General features: G+C 44.0%; 1 protein-coding gene across 4 annotated transcripts; it reads left to right on the forward strand.

Moving 5' to 3' along the window:
* Nucleotides 1–236: 236 nt before the first annotated feature.
* LOC121270556 (zinc finger protein 239-like) lies at nt 237–10769 on the forward strand. 4 transcript variants are annotated; one of them, XM_041175919.1, is made up of 3 exons: nt 237–363; nt 705–869; nt 4734–6163. In XM_041175919.1, the coding sequence occupies exon 3, from the start codon at nt 4885–4887 to the stop codon at nt 5857–5859; it is 975 nt and encodes a 324-aa protein (XP_041031853.1). In that variant the 5' UTR covers nt 237–363; nt 705–869; nt 4734–4884; the 3' UTR covers nt 5860–6163. The 4 variants fall into 4 exon arrangements, 3 of the variants coding, with proteins under 3 accessions (XP_041031853.1, XP_041031854.1, XP_041031852.1); XR_005941570.1 differs by lacking the exons at nt 237–363; nt 4734–6163 and adding exons at nt 7662–7893; nt 10437–10769 and having other exon boundaries at nt 370–869; XM_041175920.1 differs by lacking the exon at nt 705–869.
* The last annotated feature ends 2918 nt before the right edge of the window (nt 10770–13687 follow it).

A 13687-nucleotide genomic window follows, 5' to 3' on the forward strand; every position in this document is an offset into this window, starting at 1 on the left:
GAAGGGTCATGAGGACTCGAAACGTCAACTCTTTTTTTATTCTCCGCCGATGCTGCCAGACCTGCTGAGTTTTTCCAGGTAATTCTGTTTTTGTCTCACAAGTGGTGATCCTTGCGCAGGCGCGGTACTGGGCAGTGTAGGAACATGCGCAATGTGAGCTCAAACTAGAGCATGCGCAGCACCGCCCGTAGCCGTTCGAACCACTGAGAAATGGCGGAGTACAGGCAAGTACAGGGAGCCGGTGGGTGAGGAGGAATGGAAGCGGCGCAGTTGTTAGGGAGCTTAAATAACACCCAGTGGAAACCTGAAACCGTGAATAAGAAGCTATTGGTTCTGTGGTCGAATCGAACGAGGCGGCGGCAGGTGGGGCCTGTTCTGTCTTTGGAGAGAGGCCCGAGTAATCGGGTGCCATTTGTATAGGGGGCAACGTGCAGTTGTTATCGTGAGCAATGGGCATGCGCTGACGCTATCTTTCTAGGGGGCAATGTGCAGCAACGCGCATTCGCAGTCCTCGGTCCCTCTCCGCAGGAGGAATGTTGTGAATTTCTATCCTGGACTGACAGGGATGGGTTTTAGAAACTCCTTTGCCGGGGTTTAGAAGCGGAGAACTTACACGCAGCAAACACAAGCCAAGAGAAATATTTGTCTCCTCTGAATGCCTGTCCTGGACTGACAGTCATGGATTTTGGAAATTTCTTTTCCAGGGTATTAGAGGCAGAGGATTGACAGACGGGAAACTCAAACCAAACATCACATCAAGATCTGACAGAGTCATGTGATTCATCAGGACCTGAATATCTGAATATCATCAAACTTTTAATGTGGAAGATAAACGGTTTATCTGTTCTGCCTGTGTGTAAAGATTTCAAGTAAGAGTAAGAATAATTAACTGGGGGAAAGCCAACTTCAGTGGGGTAAAAATAGATCTGATCAAGGTAAGTTGGAATTTCAAAGGGAATGGATTACAAAAATAGGGAAGTATTTCTAAAACTACAAGGTCATACCTGGAATATTGTAAACAGTTTTCATAAGAACTAGGAGCAGGAGTAGACAATTCAGCCCCTCGAGCCTGCCCTGCCATTCATTACGATTATGGCTGATTTCATTTCGGCCTCAACTAAAATTTCCCGCCCTCTCCCCATAACCTTTCAACGTTGCTAATTAAACATCTGTCTATCTCCTCCTTAAATTTATTCAGCGTCCCGGCATCTACTGCACTCTGAGGTAGTGAATTCCACAGATTCACGACCCTTTGAAAAAAGTAATTCCTCCTCATCTCTGGTTTAAATCTACCACCCGTTATCTTAAAACTATGGCCTCTCATTCTAGAATGCCCCACAAGGGGAAGCATTCGCTCCGCATCTACTTTGTCTACCCCCTTTAGCATCTTATATACCTTAATTAGATCTCTTCACATCCTTCTAAACTTTAGCAAGTGTAGGCCTAACCTGCTCAGTCTCCTCATAAGACAAGCCCCGCATCTCTGGAATCAATCTAGTTAAATTCTTCTGAACTGCCTCCAACGCAACAACATCCTTTTTCAAGTAAGGGAACCAAAGCTGTGCACAGTATTCCAGGTGCGGTCTCACCAATGCCTTGTACAGTTGCAACAACACTTCCCTATTTTTATACTCTATTCCCTTAGCAATAAATGTCAAAATTCCATTTGGCTTCCTTATTACCTGCTGTACCTGCACACTAGCTTTCAGCGATTTATGCACGAGGACATCCAAATCCACCTGCACTGAAGCATTCTGAAGTTTCTCCCCATTTAAATAATAAATCACCTTTTTATTCTTCTGACCAAAATCGATAACCTCACACTTATCCACGTTAAACTCCATCTGCCAAATTCTGGCCCATTCATCTAACCTGTCCATATCCATTTGTAAATCTCTTATTTCTTCATTGCAACTTACTTTCCCACCTATTTTGGTGTCATCTGCAAATTTAGTTATCGTACCTTCCACCCCTGAATCCAAGTCATTAATATAGGTTGTAAATAGTTGGGGCCCAAGGACTGAAGCTTGTGGCACCTCACTAGTTACAGCTTGCCATCCAGAAAAAAACCCATTTATCCCAACTCTCTGCTTTCTGTTGGTTAGCCAATCCTCTATTCAAGGTAATATTTACCTCTAACTCCATGTGATCTTATCTTGTGTGTTAATCTTTTGTGCAACAACTTATCAAAGGCCCTCTGGAAGTCCAGATATACTACATCTGCAGGGTCCCCATTATCCACTTTGCTTGTCACATCTTCAAAGAAATCTAGAAAATTAGTCAAGCACAATTTACTCTTCATAAAGCCATGCTGACTCTGATGGATTGCATTTTGACTTTCCAAATACCCCATTACTATTTCCTTAATAATGGATTTGAACAATTTCCCAAAGACAGAGGTTAAACTAACTGGTCTATAGCTTCCTACTTTCTGCCTCCCCCTACCCCCCTGCCCCACTTTTCTTGAATAAGTGCATTATATTAGCATTTTTCCAACCACTGAAACCTTTCCAGAATCCAGGGAATTTTGGAATATTATAGCCAATGCATCCACTATCTCTGCTGCCACTTCCTTTAAGCCCCTGGGATGTAGGCCATCAGTTCCTGGGGACATGACACCCTTTAATCCCAATAGTTTGCTCAGAACGTTTTCTCTACTGTTGGTGATTGTTCTAAGTTCCTCCTTCTCTGTACCCTCTGCACTGCTTATTAGTATTGGGGTGGTACTAGTGTCCTCCACAGTGAAAACTGAGGCAAAATATTGATTAAGCGTCTCTGCTATTTCTGCATTCCCCACTATTAACTTCCCAGTCTCACCCTCCAAGGGACCAACATTCACTTTAGGTACTCTCTATCCTTTTATGTACTTATAGAAGATTTTGCTATCAGTTTTTACATTTTGCACTAGTTTTCTTTCATAATTTACATTTGTTCTTTTTATTTTTTTTTAGTAACCCTTTGTTGATCTTTAAAAGTTTCCCAATCTTTGTCCCTTTATCTAATGAAAGATATGCTGGCATTGGAGGCAGTCCAGAGAATATTCACTAGGTTGATCCCGGGTATGGAGGGATTTTCTTATGAGAAGAGATTGAGTAGGTTGTGCCTGTACTCGTTGGAGTTTCGAAGAATGAGAGATGACCTTATTGAAACATATAAGATTCTTAGGGCTCTTGACAAGTTAGATGTTCCCCTTGTGAGAGAGTCTAGGACCACGGGCATAATCTCAGAGGGTTGCCCATTTAAGACAGAGATGAGGAGGAATTTCTTCTCTCAGAGGATGGTATATTCAAGGCTGAGATAGACAGATTTTTAATCAGTAAGGGTATCAATGGTTATGGAGAAAAGGCAGGAAAGTGGAGTTGAGGATTCTCCAATCAGCCTGATCTCATTGAATGGCGGAGCAGATTCGATGGGGCGAATCTTCTGCTCCCACGTCTTATAGTCTTATGAATCAAAAGTTGGCAAGTGAAACTGTAACTGAGCAATGGACTGCCTTTAAATAAGAGATAATTCTGACACAAAGACATATTCCCATGAAGGGGAAAGGTACAGTAAACAAATCCACAGCCCCCTTGATGAGAAAAGAGATAGAGATTGAGATAAAGGAGAAAAAGCGTGCTTATGACACATGTCAGCCGGATAATAAAACCAAGAAGCAGGCTGAATAGAGAAGGTGCAGAGGGATTTGGAAAACCAAATACAAGAGGCAAAGAGAGAGCATGAAAAGAGACTGAAAGCTAACATGGAAATAAATCAAGAAGTCTTCTATGGGCATATAAACAGTAAAAGGGTGTTAGAAGGAGGAGTGGGGCAATTAGGGACCTAAAAGATGACTTACACATGGAGGCAGTGGGCATAGATGCGGTATTAAATTAATATTTTGCATCTGTCTTTATCAAGGGGAAATATTCTGCACAGTTGATTGTGAAAAAGGAGCTTGTTCAGACTCTTGTAGGGTTTAAAATTGATAAGGAGGAGATATTGGATCGGCTGTCTGATAAAGTTGACAAAGCCCCGGGACTGGATGAGATTCCTCCAAGGATACTGAGGGGAAAAGAGAGTGGAAATTGTGAAAGCGCTGGCCATAATTTTCCAGCCTTCCTGAGATTCAGAGTTGCTGACACAGGGACTGGAGAATTGCAAATGTTACACCTTTGTTCAGAAAAGGTATAAAGAGAAGCCCAGCAACTATAGAGCAGTCAGTTTAATCTCGGTGCTGGGGTAGCTTCCAGAAATGGTCATTCAGAACAAATTTAATAGTCACTTGAGCAAATGTGGGTTAATTAAAGAAAGCCAGCATGGATTTGTTAAGGTAAAGTCACGTTTAACTAAGTTGCTTCAGGTTTTTGATGAGGTAACAGAAGCCTGTGGAGGCTGGGTCACTGAGTTTATTCAAGAAAGAAAATGATCATTTTTTTGATATTAGGGGCATCAAGGGACGTAGAGAGAAACTGGGAATATGGTGTTGAGATAGAGGAACAGCCATGATCATATTGAATGGCGGAGCAGGCTTGAAGGGCCGAATAGCCTACTCCTGCTCTGAATTTCTATGTTTCTGAAGGACGTTCGTGAACCAGTTGGATATTTTGATAATCCAGCAGTTTTCATGGTCACTTTTTCCTGGTGCCAGCCCCATAAATTACCACATTCATTCAGCTCAATTTCACAACCTGCCTTTGTATTTTTGTGGGTGTTCTCTCACTCCCTTTTTCTGTTTTAAATACATTTTGCAGGGTATTAGGAGGACAGGATTTGCAGTCGGGCAACTCAAACCAAACATCACATCAGGATCTGACAGAGTCGCCCAATTTACCATAACCTAAATATCATCGGATTTTGAACCTGGAAGGAAAAAGCACCATTCACAGTGGAGGGAAACCGTACATGTGTTCTATGTGTGGACAAGGGTTCAGCCGATCATCTGACCTGTCAAAACATAAATGCCATCACAACGGGATGAAACCATGGAAATGTGGGGATTGTGGGAAGGGATTCAAATCCCCGTCTGACCTGGAAAGTCATTGGCGCACTCACACTGGGGAGAAACCATTCACCTGCTTCGAGTGTGGGAAGGGATTCACTCGTTCATCCTATCTGCTGATACACCAGCGCGTTCACTCTGGGGAGAGGCCATTCACCTGCTCTAAGTGTGGGAAGGGATTCATTCAGTCATCCAACCTGCGGACACACCAGCGAGTTCACACTGAGGAGAGACCTTTTAAATGTCCGGACTGCGGGAAGTGCTATAAAGGTTCCATGGAACTGATACGCCATCAGCGTGTTCACACTGACGAGAGACCATTCAGGTGCTCTCACTGCGGGACTGGATTCAGGTGGTTGTCTCAACTCACTGCACACAAGCACGGTCACACTGGGGAGAGACCGTTCACCTGCTCTGTGTGTGGGAAGGGATTCACTCAGTCATCCAACCTTCTGAGACACCAGCATGGTCACAGTGATGAGAGGCCATTCACCTGCTCCATGTGTGGGAAGGGATTCACTCAGCAATCCCATCTGTTGACACACCAGCGAGTTCACACTGACGAGAGACCTTTTAGATGCCCAGACTGTGGGAAGTGTTTTAAAAGCTCCCAGGACCTGATGTCCCATCAACGTGTTCACACTGATGAGAGACCATTCAGGTGCTCTCACTGCGGGACTGGGTTCAGGCGATCATCTCAACTCACTGTACACCAGCGAGTTCACACTGGGGAGTGGCTATTCACCTCCCCTGAGTGTGGGAAGGGATTCGCTCAGTTATCTATCCTGCTAACACACCAACGGGTTCAGACTGGCGGGTGCAACCATTCATCTGCCTTGAGTGTGGGAAGGGATTCACTCACCCATCCAACGTTCTGAGACACCAGGGAGTTCATACTGGGGAGAGACCAATCACTTGTTCTGAATGTAGGAAGGGTTTTACCCAGTCATCCAACCTGCTGACACACCAGCGAGTTCACACTGGGGAGAGACCATTTCCATGCTCTGAATGTGGGAGGGGGTTTGCTTATTTATCTACACTGCTGAGACACCAGTGAGTTCACAAGTAACAACTATGACCAGATTTTGGTGTTAATCATATCCAGGACTGAACTATGTTCTTTGGGCTCTTTTTTGGTGACAATAAACTGCAGCCCAGTTATGGGGACTAATATTGTTGATAAAGGTCAAATAAATTACCTTTGTGTTAAAAACAGAGTTGAGTCTTTTTAATATCTCCAACACAAGTTAGTTCCTTTTGAATGGCTCTCCCTCTCCGCTGTCTCCTCCATCCTCACCCCCAACAAGTGTGAGAAGCTCATGGAGTTTCTTTGTCACTCAGATTGAGAAAATTCAATCAGCTGCCTCTGCTGCTTCCCTCCCTTCCACTAGTCCATCCTTGATGCCAATGCCAATGCCCTTGCTAACCCCCAGCCCATCTCTAACCGCCCTTTCCTCTCCAAAATCCTTGTCATCTCCCAAATCTATGCCCATAAACCCTGGGATTCCATGTTTGAATTGCTCCAATTAAACTTTTGCTCCTGCCACAGTATTGAAACAGCTCTTAGCAAAGTCACAAATTGTATTCCTACGGGATTGTGACAGATTAAACTATCTCTCATTGTCCTTCTCGGACAATTTGCAGTCTTTGGCACCATTGACCAAACCACCCTCCTCCAATGCCTCTCCACTGTTGTCCAGCTGGGTGGGATTGCACACTCCTGATTCCTTTCTTATCTGTCTCATTGTAGCCAGAGAATCACCGGCAGTGACTGTGATTGTTTGAATTAGATTTTCACATAATCACTTTGTAAGTGATCAGGTGTCAGTGAGTTTTGACAGAAAATTGTTCCATTACCATCCTCACACTGACTGTATCTTACAGACCAAATGATTCTATCTATCCCAGCCTTTCTGGAGAAGATCACCAGAGAAGAGTGAAGATATTACAGTCCACAACCCAAGCTCAGAGTGATACAAACATCTGATAAATCCAATTACAATGCTAGTATAGCAGAACAATGATGTGTTAGTCTGCTCCAGGTTTATCAAGAGAGATTGATGATTATCAATCATAAGAAATAGGAACATCATCAAAACATATTTAAGTGTAAACAAGATTTCATCTTTGTCATTAAATATTAACTGAATATAACACCTTACAGCGATGTGACATTAGCTCTTCCCTTCTACAGACTGAAACTCGACAGAATCTTCCACTTGCTTCCATTTGCAGCCCTGATGGTTCAGAAAGCTTCCCTCAAACGCGCACATTCCGGCTGATTGATGTTGATTTGTGTAAGATTATTAAAGGCTCCTGCAGCGCAACTTCCATTACTAACAGTCGATCAAAGCTACATTTCAGACAGGGAATCAAGCCCAACAATTATTTTCTCTGCTCTGGGACAAGCAGCAGGATTTTGCCCCACACTTTCCAATCACCCACTGCCAACAGAAAACAGCGACAGCATCTTCAATCAGCGGGTCACTGCCCATCTCTGGGATGCAAGATACTCCAACTGGGGCCAAACCTTCTAATACACTGACTGTCCCTTTTGTTCTTTCCTTGTCTCCCCTTTCCCTGTCCCTGCATTTGTTTAAAACCTGTTACATCTTAACATTTACTAGTTCTGATGAAAGGTCATTGATCAGAGACATTAACTCTGTTTCTCTCTCCACAGATGCTGCCTGATCATTTGCTCAGCATTTCCAGCATTTTCTGATTGTAAAGTCAGGATTCACTCTGTACAGAGAACAAAAGGGAAGGTCTGTGATGGAGAGCAAGGCAGGATGGATTAACTGACACAAGGAATGGTGGGCAAGGTGACACTGAGCCAATGATGGTGGACCACAGGTGGTTCAGAGTCAATGCTTTCACCGTCACGGCCCGGGTTCGATGGCCGGTGACCAAAGGTTAACCAAACAAACCATTTTTTGTGAGAAACCTGTCTGTAGTGTCAGTGAACTGAAGGGCAGCAATGGGTAAAGTGATGATTATCATCTAATTTGGAAAGCTGCCTGCCAGCTTCCCTGGTGGTTCGGATTCAGCTCTTTTACTGCCGTGGCCTGGGTTCGATTCCCGGCCAGGGCAACACTCTTTCTTGGTGCTGTGTGGGCTGTCACCATTGACCAAAATTCCATTTGAAATGAAACCAGGTCTGGCTGCATCTGTGGAGTGAGAAACAGAGTGAATCTTGCAGCTGGATGATCTTTCATCAGAGCTGGAAAAGTCAGAGATGTAACAGGTGAAAAACAAGGCAGAGTGAGGGAGTGAAAGGGCAAAATGGAAGGATGTGATCAGTTGCAAGGCATGAGACATAGAGAGATGATGGTGCAGGGCTAAATGTGGGTGGAAATGGGACGGATTTTAATTTGTGCTGTTCAAACTGGCATAAATATCACTTCAGAACAACCAATCACAGCGGCTCTTTCAAAGCAGCACACTGGGCCAAATGGCCTCTTTCTGTGCTGTAGTTTGCTATAATTGGTTCATTTTCATCCCCATTCTGACTGCCTTCACAGTCATTTGATCATCTTACAACACATTACAGCAAAATCCACCTTCCTCCCTCTTCTGACCTCAGGAGACTGAGCAAATTCAGTAAGAAGTTTTCTTGTCATATAGCACGAGCACGGGATTTGGAATCAGATCTGGAAGGCTTTTATTCCATTTAACCGATAATTAATTTACAGACTCTCAGTTTAAACCAGGATTCTAACCTACGTGGGGAAATCCCAATGAATTTTAAATCACCTTAACCAGCCAGCCACTACTACAGTCCACAAAGACACTCTAATGATATCTGTATAAAATCAGAGAATAGTTACAGAGAAAAGGAATATCTGGCCCTGTTTGTGCCACTTCCCCCGCCTTTCCCTGGTCACCCTGTCACTTAAAAGTACAGGACAAGAATCTATCCAATTCACTTTTGAATACTTGATGACTGAGCATCCACAGGCATCTGGGGCAGAAAATTTCAAAGATTCACCAGCCTTTGAGTGACTCACCTCAGTACTAAATGGCTGACACATCATCTGGAGAATGTGAGCCTAGTTCTAGATGCTCCAGCCAGGGGAAAACAGCTTCTCAGAATATCACACTTTGTAAAAAGGAACAGACGGACAAATGTCACAGACACAGACAGAGAGAGCAAGGCGCATCCCAGGAATGATGCAACTTTTACTCACACTTAGATAAGCAAACTTTGATATTGCTTCTGACTAGTTTTGAACCTGAGATTTTACACATGCTGGGCAAATGTGATAACCACTGCACTACAGAAGGCCTTGGCTGCAATGAGTATATCTGGAATGTTAAACTGCGCTGTTACGCAGCAGCACTCTAGGTGCCCGTTTCGAGGAAATGGAATTCAGCTGCTATTATCAGGAATGCTGCAGAAAGATGTAATCATAAAATGGTATAGCACCATGGCAATGGCATAAGAGGCCCTTCCATCATCCGATCTCTGTCCCCTTTTTAAAAGACCAAACAAATTAATCGCAATTTTCTTCTCTCTTTCAAAAAAGCTGTGTTTTTTCTCCCATTCATTTAATTTCCCAATTCCCTTTTGAAAAACGAGTTTCTGCAGAATCTATGCCTAGTTTGCCTTAATTTGCAGAGTCTCCCTGACCCAATGACATGAAGATTTGGACTTGGAATATGCTTTGATCAGAAAAAATAACACTTTTGTTAATTCGACATGAGATCAATTGTATACTTATATCATGTTCATATGGCAAACATCTCATTATTTCCGAGTTGATTTATACAATCTTATTCCTTTTGCTCCTCAACCTGTTAATCGAGGATGCTATATTACAGAGGAAAATGATTGTCAGAGTTTAACAGAGCCCTGCCAAGATCACGTGTTCAATGCTTTGTTTACTTTATTTGGTTTAAAATATTTTTGTTCTTGGAACAAAATCTTACACAGAATAAATATTTGTGCTGCAAACAGGGCAGTGCTCCGCTGCTAGAATGTTTGGAGGATCCCAATGGTTAGACTGAGAGGCCATGTCACTCGTTGCAGGGAGACAACTGTTGGTTTCACCCTGATGTCTCAGCTTGTTTTGAATTTCAAAATGTAGAAGTGTCCGTCCAGCAAATGTCTCAGGCAGCAATGCTTTCTGCTCAATCGTTAGGAATACCCTTCTCCCCCTTGGAGGGAGAAATTCAACAAACTTTGCTTAGTATTTGATACGATATTCTCCATTTAATATCAATATTTTATCTGATATTGATGCCTTCATTTGTATTGAAACTCTCTGAAATATACAGCAAACTTGAACTGCAAAGATGACTGTTAGACAAAAGAGCGCCAGTCACCAGGTAATGCAAATCATATGGTGCTCATTTGAAATTGAGGGCAGTTAGCTTTTAAACAAAATCCAAGAACTTTACTGGGAACAGTTTTGAGAATGATGCGTTAATTATATTTGATCCCTCTTTGTTCCAGGTGAGAAGCTTTTTGGCGCATAAATCATGTCCATGTAGAAGATAGGAAGGAAGCCAGCAGATCTGCGCTGTACCTCGGTTTCCATGACTCCCTTGGTCACTTTTCCTGATACTCTATTCTGAAGACCGATTATTTAAAGGAATGATTCTGTACCATCTCTGCCATTTCCTCTGGTTCAATTACAGCATCATTTGCGTCTGCCTTTATGAGCACACTTTACTATGAGACATCTTAGAGAAGGTGAGCAACAATGTTAATCTGCATCGAAAACCCATTAACTTCTGTTGTTGACTGAATGAACTGCTAATATGCATGCCAAGTGAAACTAGGCAGGAACATTATCCAAGCTTGCTAATTTAGAGTGAGGAAAATTTGCATAATTCATATTTGCTGTTCTCAATTGTGGAGAACAGAAAGTCCAGAGGTAAGTTCAGAGCTTCATTCTTCCTAGGTCTGTTCTAACAAGCTGTGTCCATCTGAGTTACATTTATACAGACTCATTCACTCAGTCAGTGATCGGGTCTGACTGAGGTACAACAACAACTGCAATGGCTGATATTTATATTGAGCTTTTAACATAATAAAATGACCCAAGGAAGGACATATTAGGTCAGGTGACCAAAAGCTTAGTTAAAGAAGTTAAGGAGTGTCTTAAATAAGGAAAGTGAAGTGAAAAGGTGGAGAGGTTTAGGGAGATAAGTTCCAGAGTTTAGTGTCCAGGCAGCTGAAGGCATGGACACCAAAGGTGGAGTGATTAAAATCGGGGATGAGGGACATTATATTTAAGTTCATTCATTGGATGCGGGCCTCACTGGCCAGGGCAGCATTTATTGTCCATCCCTTATTGCCCTTGAGAAGGTGGTGGTGAGCTGCCTTCTTGAACCTCTGCAGTCCCACAGTGCTGTTAGGGAGGGAGTTCCAGGATTTTGCCCCAGCAACAGTGAAGGACCGGTGATATATTTCCAAGTCAGGATGGTGAGTGGCTTGGAGGGGAACTTTCAGGTCAAGGTGTTCCCATGTGTTTGCTGCCGATGTCCTTCTGGATGGTGCTGGTCATGGGTTTGGAAGGTGCTGTCTAAGGAGACTTGGTGAGTTTCTGCAGTGCATCTTGTCGATGGTACACACTGCTGCTACAGTTTGTCGGCAGTGGAAGGAGTGAATGTTTGGGGATGGGTTGTCAGTCAAGTGGGTTACTTGTAGTGGGTGGTATCGAACTTCTTGAGCGCTGTTGGATCTGCACTCGCCCAGACATCCGGTAATGGTGCTCCATGTATTTACATATTCAGTTTGTTGTCATTTTCTCCTTTCTTACTCCAGATTACTTTAGTTCTCAAACCTTAAGTTACAAGTCCCAGCTCCCCAATCCTGCCACTGAATTTCCTTTCTCACTCCACTGTGTTGTTCCTTCAAATCAACCCTGCTCTCTGTCCTGAATGAATCCATTTCACTAACAAATGTTGAAATGTTTGCTCCACACCCACAGGGTTTCATCTGGTTAAAGCCACAAACAGAAAGGTCCAGTTTTCTCCTGGAGTTCGAGACAAATCAGCTTTGAAAATGATGTAGAAGTTTCAGCCAATGAGGGAAATCCGGGCTCAGCCCCGCCCCTCATTCGCTCCGATTGGTTGGAGGACCATCCGCCTCCTCTCGGTCCTCCAACCCCGCCCCATCTTCCTATTGGTCCAGAGCTGCCGTCAATCACTCCCCAGGTCCGGTGAGCTGAGCATGCGCAGTGCGGGTGATGGCGGACAGTTAAGGTGGTTGTGTGGAAATTCTCAGCCGGTAAATTACTGCCGGGCGGGTCATGAGGGAGGGAGACAGTGGGATGGGAGGCTTCATAAACACCAGTGCGGGGCTTCTCCCTCCCAGGAACAGGCCCAGGTTAACGGCCGCCATCCTGGGTCAGCGAGTGGAGGATGGTTCACATCAGAGGATGGGGGACAATAAATAAGAGGTTACATTTTGGGCTCAAATCAATGAGGAATCTGATCTTTGGGAAGGAAGGAAACCCTGGGAGGTGGGCGGGGAGGATTCAGAAACACCTGCTGGAGGCCCCAAACCCCCAATAACAACCTGCACTGGAATCCTTATTTTCTGTGCCGCCATCTTGGTGAAGCAACAGCGAGTGGGCGGAGCTACAGGGTCCCAGTGACCAGGAGAGAAAATGATTGATTCATTGATTATATTCTCACTCTCCACAGAGAGACTTGAGAACTCAACCTAGCCAGAATGGAGGGAAGGAGGAAACTGGCAGTTGGGGAAAGGAATGTTGGAGATGGTGTGATGAGTTTGGCAGGCTGACCAACAAAAATTAAAGGACACCCTGCCATTTGAGTCTGTGGGAGGGTGTTGGGTGGGATGCTGACGGAGCTGTTGGAACACATAAACAGAAGGGGTAGGGTTCTACGCAATGAGAGGGGTCCAATTTAGGGGACAAACAGTGCCCAGCACCATGCAGCCTAGGAGAGTTGACTTAAATACAGGGAAATCCCATAAATTAAGGGATGGCTGTTCACCTTGAGGTTTGTATTCCAGTACGAGAAGGAGGAAGAGTGTGTGGGATGAGGATTTACTGCTTTGCTGGAAAAAGTGAGGAAAACAGGTTCCATAGAAACTAGAATTGTCTGTTCAGAAGTTTTATCCTGCACATACAGCGATGAGTTTTGTAAACTCCTTTTCCAGGGTATTAGAACGGGTGGATTTACAGACAGGGGGCTCAAACTGAACATCACAACATGATCTGACAGAGTCACTCAATTCACCTTTGAATGTGGAAGAAGAAATGTTTGTCTGTTCTGTCTGTGGGAAAAGATTTCAAACATCAGTGTGACTGGAAAAGCACCGAGACACACACACCTGAGTGAGAGTGTTCCAGTGCACAAACTGTGGAAAGAGCTTTAACCAGTTACACAGCCTGAAAAAAAAATTACACTGTTCACAGTGGGGAGAAACCATACACGTGTTCAGTGCGTGGATGATCTTCAACTGATTGTCCAACCAGGAGGGAGACAAACACACTGGCATCATGGAGAAACCGTGGAAATGCGAGGACTGTGGTAAAGGATTCAATTCTTCATCTCGGCTGGAAATCCATCGACGCATTCACACTGAGAAGAAGCCATTCAGCTGCATAACCTGTGGAGAGAGGTTCAAGTCTTCATCCATCCTCACTGAACACCAGCGAAATCACTCGGGTGGGAGACCATTCACTTGCTTCGTGTGTGGGAAGGGATTCACTCAGGTATTTGCCC

The sequence above is a fragment of the Carcharodon carcharias genome, chromosome 27 (genome assembly GCF_017639515.1).
Source record: "Carcharodon carcharias isolate sCarCar2 chromosome 27, sCarCar2.pri, whole genome shotgun sequence".
In the NCBI taxonomy this organism is placed as follows: domain Eukaryota; kingdom Metazoa; phylum Chordata; class Chondrichthyes; order Lamniformes; family Lamnidae; genus Carcharodon; species Carcharodon carcharias.

Coding starts and splice junctions, on each gene's coding strand:
- LOC121270556 (XM_041175919.1), top strand. CDS start 4,885: ATGTGTTCTATGTGTGGACAAGGGTTCAGCCGATCATCTGACCTGTCA.